Raw genomic sequence first — 10,039 nt, forward strand, 5'->3', positions numbered from 1 at the left:
TCTTGCAGATAATGTGAGTGAAAATAGTCTCATTACATGTCTAAGACTTGCTCTCTATTTAAAATACATTATACTATATAACTTTCAAGAGAGAGAGAGAGAGAGAGAGAGAGAGAGAGAGAGAGAGAGAGAGAGAGAGAGAGAGAGAGAGAGAGAGAGAGAGAGAGAGATGTTTGAGCCATTCTCAATACCATTTGCTTTTAATATGTTGCTTTATGTGTCCTATAAACTCTTTTCTTATGCTAAGATACTTTACCTATTCATTTATTGCCCTTTCAAAAGAATCATAACATAAATATTCTCAAGAAAATTATGCTACTTCAATTCCCAAAAAACACATATATATCTTATTTGTAACCAAATATTTGAACACATCTATAAGCTGATGACAAACAATAGTAAAAAATACAAAGTAAAGAAACATTTTTATGTAGCTGAAATTATTAATTGAAAAGAAAAGTTGATTGGTCTTAATCTTCTCTCTCTCTCTCTCTCTTTCTCTCTCTCTCAATCTTAAACACACATACATAATACAACCTCTTTCTCTTTCTCTCTCTCACGCAAAGTTGTTCCTACTCTCTCTCTTTCTCTCTCTCACACACATGCATACAAAAAAACAGCACAGAACGCGTGCCACACACACACACACACGCGCGCGCGCGCGTGCATGCATAAGCACAACTCCTCTTAATGCGGAGGGTTGATAGCCTGCACGTTCATCCGTTTTATTACCACCACGACCATTTCTCTCTCTCTCTCTCTCTCTCTCTCACACACACACACACACACACACACTATGCACAACTCCTCTCTCTCTCTCTCTCTCACACACACACACACACACACACACACACACACACACACACACATGCACAGACAGACTAACTGAGGCTTTAAAGCTTTTGTGCCAATCATGCACGTGGGATGGAGCTATTGGCACCACCACCAACAGTGTATAGACTCTCTCAATATATACTCTCTCACTCTCTCTCACACTGCGCGCACACACACACACACACACACACACACACACACACACTACGCACAACTCCTCTCTCTCTCTCTCTCTCTCTCTCACACACACACACACACACACACACACACACACACGAGCAGACAGACTGAAGGAGGCTTTAAAGCTTTTGTGCCAATCATGCACGTGGGAGGGAGCTATGGGAGGGAGCTGCTATCTGGTCGTCGGCACCACCACCAACATCGTATACACTCTCTCACTCTCTCTCTCTTTCTCTAACATGGAAATAAATTACAACACAGGCTGAAATTTGGCATACATGCCTTAGAGAGATTGATGGCCACCTTAGAGAGAAGTCACCCGTCAGCCCGTCAACGAAGCGAAGCGAGAGAGCGAGAGAGCGAGAGAGAGAAATCGGGCGCCAACCTGCACAAACATCCAACACACTGTCTGAGAGAGAGAGAGAGAGAGGTATTAACGTCGGTAGAATGCAACACGAGGGCATATATGACCAACGGTGGGACTTGAACTCGGGTGGGACTTGAGAGAGAGAGAGAGAGAGAGAGAGAGAGAGAGAGAGAGAGAGAGAGAGACGTCACCCGTCAGAGCAAAACGTCGTTGGTGAGGAGGCACCAACTGGAAAACGTAGGGGATGGCGTGTGCACCTTCGAACAAATGAAGATGAGGAAGAACGAAACACGCACCTGCACCTGCACCTGCATGATATTCAAAAAGGCCGTCCTTTGCATGCCTCAATCCTCATTGACAAAGGGTGGTTGAGGCGGCTGCATGCAGATGTTCATTGATGAAGGGCGGCTAAGGCAGGTGTTCAGCTTTGCAACCTGCACGACAGCTCTAAACGTGGGACAAGAGGTCAGAGGGGGGTGCCATGTAAACAATTAAAGAACTGGGGGCACCGTGTAAACAGTTAGAGAACCGCCACGTGTGAAGAGGGAAAGCCTAAAAAACTTGCCATGTGGCAAGACGAAAGTCAACGATTCTTCTGCTTTATATAGATATAGATATATATAATATAATATATATATATAGAGAGAGAGAGATCTATAATATATATATATATAGAGAGAGAGAGAGAGGTAACAATGTTGCGGTAGGTGAGGTTGGAGTGGGGAGAATCATGGTGTGGGCGAAGTCTCAGAAATGGCTATCATTATGGATGATTGTGTGGGAGCTACTATCATGGGGGTGGGGATTCTCCATATCAAACGTATCCCCTCCGCCACTGCCTGTGCTGCCTATACCCTCATGGCAGCAGGTGGGATGGCAGGCATCAGAGCGAGCCCTCTTCTTCCACTTCGGGATGAACACCTTCACAGATTCAGAGTGGGGGACGGGCAGCGCAGATCCTTCTTTCTTCAACCCGGTCGCCCTGGACGCCCTCCAGTGGGCCAAAACGGCCAAAAATGCGGGGTTTTCTCGCATCATCCTCACCGCCAAACACCACGATGGGTTCTGCCTCTGGCCCTCTTCCTTCTCCAACTATACCGTCGCTCATAGCCCCTGGCGGGCCGGATCCGGTGACCTTGTGGCCGAACTCTCTTCGGCTGCTCAACAAGAGGGCCTCTCCTTTGGTCTTTACCTTTCCCCTTGGGACCGCCATGAAAGCTGCTATGGTGAAACCTTGCAGTACAACGAGTTCTATCTCGCCTTGCTTAGCGAGCTCCTTACCAGGTATGTGCTGATCAACCCCCCATAGTCAGCTTGCATCTTGAACTTAATTAATGTGCTGGTTGATTAATCTCTTTGTGGGCTTTTCATCTGGGCTAATGCATCCCCTCAATTCTGAGCAAATGAATGCTCTTCATTTGGGGTAAATCCATCTCTTTGTGGCGGATTACACCTTTGTGGGCTCAATTGATTTGGGCTAATCCATCTCCTTTATGATTTCTGCCCTAGCTAATCAATTCACTTGATTGCTTTTGGCACAACTAATATGGACATCCTTATTGCTCTTGATTTCTTTTTTCAAATCAAGGCTCACTTAAAAAGATGCACACCATGACTTGGCGATGTGATCATGGGGTCTCAAGCATTTCTTGTCTTTGGGCTTGAGTGTTTCCGTGTCTAGCCCATAGGCACATTACGAGCAAGTGTGGTGTGGAATGCCTTGAGACAAGAAGGCCAATTGGGCTGACCCTATGCGTGAGTGCATGCTTACTATGCCTAGGATCCCCCATGATTTTGTGAAGCTCCCTCTTCAAAATGAGTTAAACACACAAGGTTAGAACACATAGAAGGTGGACGTAAAGTCACCTTCCAACCATAGATTCCATCCGGAATCTCACTAGAGCTAGGGGCTAAGGTTCCACTCCCCAGAGGCCAAGCCAGTCAACCTTGGCGTTCCATACCACTAGAGCCTGTCCTAAGGGACCCTCGGCAAGATTGCTTGTGAATCGCCATGTCCATGGCATGAGTAACACTACTTTGGTGGTGGTACAGGCCAATTGTTAAGTATGTCTGTTTCACAACACAATAACCCATAAGTCACTTATATAGTGATTACTGCCGCTATAATTAACCATCCAGTCATAAATAGCCAATAACCATGGATTATTAATAATAAGGAACACTGGCTACGTGTAACCTGCCTACAGCCTTCCCCCTAATCGCAGGGCTTCCCAACCCTACCCAAATTAGGACCTAATCTCGAGGATTATATTAGGTTCATAACATACTTTCCCTCCTAAGACCTTTCCTCTCTAGGAAACAAAGTCGGGGAATCTTTGCTCTAAACTAGAAACTGTCTTCTAAGTCGAGTCCTCCACCGCTCTGTCTTTCCACTTGATCTTATACGTAGGGATCAACTTATTCTTAAGCGTCCTCTCCTTGAAATCTAATATAAGCTCTGGCTCATGTGGAACATGGGTAAAGTTCTCAACCTCTACGAGCTCCCAAGGTGTAACAATGTTATCCTTAGTTCCCAGTTTCTCCTTGAGTCTACTCACATGAAAAATTGGATGAACTTTTACATTAGGAGGTAATTCTAACTTATAAGCTACCTCACCAATCCTTTTTGGGATCCGATAAGTTCCACAGTACCTATGGGACGGGACAACTTCCCAACCTACCGTGTCCGCAATGTCTTAGAAGTCAGAACTCTCGGTAGCCATAGATATATTAGTATTCCCTTGGGGCAAGGTTGCATCCGTATGTACGTACCTTACGTTTTAGTGTATGGTACGATATTGTACTGTACTGTACGGATCCGTACATGCCCCCCCCCCCAAAAAGGCCTTTGGCCCAAGATCCTCCCATAGATACCAATTTTTCACTGCCTGTGTAGGTGCTTATTTATCCACCCGTAAGCGATGCTGCTGAGAAAGCACTAGGGGGGGTTTTGAACCCAGGACGTCTTGGTCCTAGCAAACACCTTCACCACTTGAGCTATCACCTCATTGGCTGTACGTGGCCATTTTTAAAAAACGTAAGTGATTCGTACCGTACCTTACGTACCTTTCCACCTTGCCTCGGAGAACTCCCTTGGCAAACACCTCCTATCAACATAAAACCGTGCTCTATCCTGAGCACTTCTGATAGATTCCGGTGTAGGACTAGCGTCTCCTACATATCCGCTAAGAAATCTATAGCCGCATAAATCTTAATACCCTTAAGTCCCAATATAGTTACGAGAGATCTAGGTTGGTAACCATACATCAACATAAATTGACTGTAACCATTAGTTGAAAACTTGAATGCTTAGCACTATTGTAGGCAAACTCGGCCAACCTCTCCCAATCAGAGGGTCACGTGGAGATGAATCACGAAGCATATTCTCTTGGACTTGATTCACCCTCTTTGTCTACCCATCAGACTGAGGATGATTAGAGGAACTCATACTCAGCGTAGTCTCCAATTTATGGAAAACTAGCTGCCAAAGGTATCTAGAAAACTTCGAATCCATATCACTCACTATGTCGCAATGCAATCCATATAATGTGAAAAGCTGCTCAACAAATTGTTGTGCCAAAACAGTTGCTCTAACGGTTGACCTTGTAGGTAAAAGCCTCACCATCTTTGTCAGTCTATCTCCATATCAAAGTTGTGGTGCCTTCCTCCCCTCAACTCAAGGTCTATCACAAATGTAGTTGATTGACTCAAGACAACAGATTTGGATCCATACAAATAATGTCTCCAAATTTTCAATGCGTGTATAACCGCGTACAATTCTTTCTCCCAAGTATGCCACCTGACTTGGATATCATTAAGCTTCTTGCTTTCAAATGTCATAAGCCGCCCCCCTGGAACAAGGTAGCCCCTATCATGTAATCATTGGTGTCAGTTTCAACCACAAATGGTTTGCTAGGATCCGGTAAGGCCAAGATAGGTTCATTGCTTGAGAGTACGAAAAGCCTCGTCAAGCCTCTCATTCCCAGTAATAGGACTACTAGACTTTTATCCCCGTCCTCTTAGAAGTTTTGTGAAAGGAACAGTCAGATTCGAATTATCCCTTTACTTTTTTGCTTTAAAAAACGTGGCCCAGCTGGGCACCCAAACCCTAGGCGGCTGCTTCCCAGCACTTGGCCGCCCTGCTTTTGCACACCCGCATTAGCTTTCTGTCTGCCACCTGCAGCGAACTGAGGCGCTACTGCTGCCTCAGCCGGTTCATCACCTGCAGCGACCTGCCGGGTCTAGTACAGCCGCTGTATGGTCAAGTACAGCTTGTATGGCCTGTATGACAGCTGTACGGCCTTGTACGACAGCTGTACAGCCTTGTTTTGATTGCGCACAGCCCAGGCTAATGTTGTACAAACTTTGCAGGCTGCTTTCCCTAGGGCAACTCTGTACCTAGGCGTCACATGCTTGCGTTTCAACCCTGAATGAGTCTTACACACATGCGCATGTGAAGCAAAACGCAGAAGTTTGCAGCTGCTGTCCTGGACAGATTTTAGGGTTTTGCAACCAAGGGTTTCTGGGTGTCCTCCCTTGCACAAATGCTCATCTCTTTGATCTCTCTCTCTCTCTCTCTCTCTCTCTCTCTCTCAGAATCCACGTGTTACATGCGGAAGCTCTGGGAGTTTTCTTTCAGCCCTAAACACCGTCTGGGAACATGCTAATGCAAAAATGCATGTAGAAGAGAGAGAAGAGAGAGAGAGAAACCTGAGTATTAAGTATATTCATATATGTACAAAAAGGTACATGTGTTTTGCAGCCCTTGGCTGCCTTCAATGAAAAGGTGTAAACCTACTCTAAGCCTATGTCTAGACCGAGCCCCAAGCTAGGGCTGAATACTGAAAACGATGAGCAACAATGCCTTTTATAGGCTCGGGAATAACCACATGGACTGGCCGACTGCTGGTCGGCCAAGTTCTGGACAATAAATCAAGATAATGCTGCAGCCGACATGTCTTCCTCCCTTCAAGCACTGGGCGACAGCCCTCCATGTCCACCTTCAGTTAAATCCTTTGCCAAGGCAGCAACCTATGCTCCAAAGTCGGGTTCTGATCTGTCTTTATCTGGTTGCCCTCTTCAGGACTAGCTTTGAGATCAGCCAGTGCATGTCTTGCACATGACATCGAATCCACGAAGTTCCTTCATGAACTGCCATTTCCATGGTAGGAGTAAGACTACTTTGGTCTAGGCACAGACCAACTATCAAACATGACAATCTCACTCACAATAACCCATAAGTCACTTCCATAGTGACTATTGCCGCTATAATTAACCATGCAGTCATAAGTAGCCAGTAACCATGGATTATCAAGAACAATCATAGTCACAGGGAATGGGCATTTTTAGGCTTGGGAATGTTGGGGATGGCAGCATCTTCCCGTTCCCATTCCCGTCCCATGTCACTCTATAGTCACAGGGAATGGCCATTCTCAATCTTTTCCGTCCCCGTTCCCCGTCCCCATTTCGCGTTCCATGTGACTATGAGAACAGTTAACCCTAGCCACTTGTAACCTGCCTGCAGCCTCCCCCCTAATGTCTGGGCTCCTCAACCTTGCCCAGATTAGGACCTAATCCCGAGGATTAATATCAGGTACATAACAGGTTCATGGTTCGAGGGTTGTGTGCTGGGTCAGAACATGCCACTTGCTCAGCCTCCATATGAAAATGAAAATTGGACATTGGACTTTGATGGGCTTCAGGTTATTTCAAGTCTGCGTCTGCCAGATCTGGGCCTTATTCATGAGGAACGACTTGATGCTCTGGTTTGCTTTTGGATGGGGCTTAGGGTATTCATTATTTTGGTTGCTTGTGTAAAAAAGGGTGTCAATTCTAAGTTCTAATTTCGAGGATGGAAGTCCTTTTTTCTTGAAAAACATTAAGGAATAAGCAAGGTTTAATTTTGAGAATGCATGTCCTGTATGTTGCGATTGTTTCACCAGGTATGGCCCAATTGCTGAAGTATGGCTGGATGGAGCTAAAGGGGAAGATGCACCTGACATGGTGTATTTCTTTAAAGGCTGGTTTAGCATCATTCGGCAGCTTCAACCTAGTGCCATCATATTTTCCGATGCAGGTCCTGATGCTCGATGGGTGGGCAATGAAGATGGGGAATCAGGGTCTACTGCCTGGGCAATGGTGAACAGCTCAAGCATTACTATTGGGGGGAACAACGATGGAACGTAAACACCATTACCTGTCATTTGTGAACTTCATTGTTTATAGTCCTATCTTGCATCACACTGCTCGTAAATCATGTGTTCTTGTCCGTCCGGGTAATTCACTTTTTAGCCTAATGTTGTTGCATCACACCCTGCAGATACGTGCAGCAAGGTGATCCGAATGGAGTGGACTGGGTGCCTGCGGAGTGTGATGTTTCAATCCGGCCTGGATGGTTTTGGCACAGTAATGAGCAGCCCAAGTCTGTGAATTCTCTCTTGGAAATCTTCTATGAATCGGTCGGAAGAAACTGCGTGCTTCTGTTGAACGTACCTCCAAATACTACAGGTCTTATTTCAGAAGAGGATGTAGTAGTCCTCAATGGCTTCAATGAAGCCCTTCATTCTATCTTTTCTGTGAACTTGGCTGCCAATGCCTCGGTGGTAGCGGACAGTATGCGAGGACTAAATTTTGCACCAGATAAAATTCTGAGCAATGATCTGTCCACATATTGGGCTCCAGAAAGTGGCAAGTTCACAGGTTACCTAGAGCTTGATTTGGGCTCGTTGATTACATTCAATGTGGTGAGGATGCAAGAGGCTGTGAGCATGGGGCAGCGTGTGATCCGCCACCATTTGGATCTTTTAAAAGATGGAGAATGGGTCACTATTATTAGAGGCACAACAATTGGCTACAAGAAGCTTGATCTGATGGAAACTACGGAGGCCCAGGTGGTAAGGTTGTATATTGACGAGGCCAGAGCTGAGCCTCTTATAGCTTCCTTCGGCCTGCATTTGGACTCTTTTACAAGCCCACAACCACGCTTCAAAACTCATGCCTCACATGCCTCCAGGAGGCGGCAAATCAGTCCATCATCACAGATGACTCTTCTTGAGACCAGCTTGAGCGCCTCCTAATGCTTGGCTGGATTGCCCAAGAGAAAACAAAAAACATCTCATGAGGTCACTCTTGCTTTAGGCTAAAAGGATCATGCAGTTGTAGAGTATAAGTTGTTGCAGAAGACCATCTGGTTGCATGTGATACTGTTCACACTGCACATTAATTTTAATTGGACCTAGAGTTCACTTGCCTTATGGAACTGGCCCTCCGATGCATGTGGACTCAGCTTAATTGTTATGTATTGCTCAATGTATATAATATCAATGCTTGTGTAAAGGCTGAGAAGTTAAAATCATAATATTACCTCGAGTGAAAATGTCTTAATGCTAACTTCATCTCTATCTCTCGAGTCACGTCATACTCCTTTACTGTCACCAGGATTATAGCGATGCACATTACTCCCCTTCAAATACTAGTAAAGTGGTACGAGTCATTTTTACAAGGGATATGTATTATTTAGCTATACTATATCCCATGGGTGTAGGCTGCCGGGTATTGAACCCAGGTCCTTGGAGGTGAAATGGTTCATCGCAAGGCTACACAAACAAAAAGGTTTTATGATGCTAGGAGTGCTGATTTTTTAGTTAGATGGTGTTGCTTTAAACAATGCACTTATTTGCATGTACAAATGCAAGGATAAATAATGTTCTTAGTTAGATGGTGTTGCATTAAACAATACACTTATTTGCATGTACAAAGGTAATGACAAACAACCTTCTTGGTGGCTCTTGTAAAAAAATGGGCTTTAGAACCACTAGGGCTATGAGCAAAACCCAAAATTGCGTAGATAGTGGTATAAAGATTCAAAGCATCAAAATTTGTGAAGCTGTTATTTTTCAATTTGTGTATCCTCTCTTATTTTTCAATTTGTGTATCCTCCCGGTGGGGCAAGATAGCAAAGTGGAGGCCATGGAATTAGAATTACAAGGTGTAGGGAAGAGCTCACAACCCTTAAGGGAAGCAAAGGATGGTGAGATGAAAGCCATGGAGCTGGAAATGCAGGGTTACAGAGGAACTCTTGGCCCTCAAGGCGACCAAGGAGAAGGAAGATGGGGAGTGGTATATGCCTGAGGCTTTCTCCGTACAGATTGCACAGTTGGAGGAGGCGAATGCCAAGCTCCAAGTCGAGCTGGCTGAAGCAAAGAAGGCACTTAACGAAGCCTCTTATCGTGAAGTTTGGGGATGCACAAAAAAAGTTTCATGCGAAAAAGGAGGGAGCTCAAGAAGGTCACCGAACACAAGTTGTATCTTGAAGAAGACCTTACACCAATCCAGGCAACACATAAGAAGATAGGCATGATAGAGGTGAAGAAAGCCCAGGATGAAGGTAAATGGGCAGCCTACAGAGATGGGAGAGTGATTATCCTAGACCTATGTCCCAAATAGGGGTGCGGGGTCTATGGGACCAAAGGAATCTTGGACATGGCGGTATGGAATTGCAACGGCACCTTATGGTCTAAATCTAGGAAACTTCTCAGTGTCATTTACAAACAGGGATATCTTTTACTTAGAGACACATCAGAGCCTAGAGAGAGGACTACCAGATGTAGCAGGGCATGTATAGGAGTCCTTCCACAGAGGGGAGACAGAGACTTGGAG

The 10,039-nt window shown here is 45.2% G+C and overlaps 1 protein-coding gene across 1 annotated transcript; it reads left to right on the plus strand.

The window, feature by feature from the left end:
- The first annotated feature begins 2,050 nt into the window (after positions 1-2,050).
- On the plus strand, positions 2,051-8,716 carry LOC147628275 (alpha-L-fucosidase 1-like). The gene is made up of 3 exons (XM_086813348.1): positions 2,051-2,665; positions 7,324-7,563; positions 7,701-8,716. Exons 1-3 carry the CDS (start codon positions 2,112-2,114, stop codon positions 8,455-8,457), a joined length of 1,551 nt encoding a protein of 516 aa, XP_086669474.1. The 5' UTR covers positions 2,051-2,111; the 3' UTR covers positions 8,458-8,716.
- Positions 8,717-10,039: the final 1,323 nt, after the last annotated feature.

The sequence above is a fragment of the Cibotium barometz genome, chromosome 19 (assembly GCF_041138505.1).
Source record: "Cibotium barometz isolate CiBa-2024 chromosome 19, ASM4113850v1, whole genome shotgun sequence".
In the NCBI taxonomy this organism is placed as follows: Eukaryota; Viridiplantae; Streptophyta; class Polypodiopsida; order Cyatheales; family Cibotiaceae; genus Cibotium; species Cibotium barometz.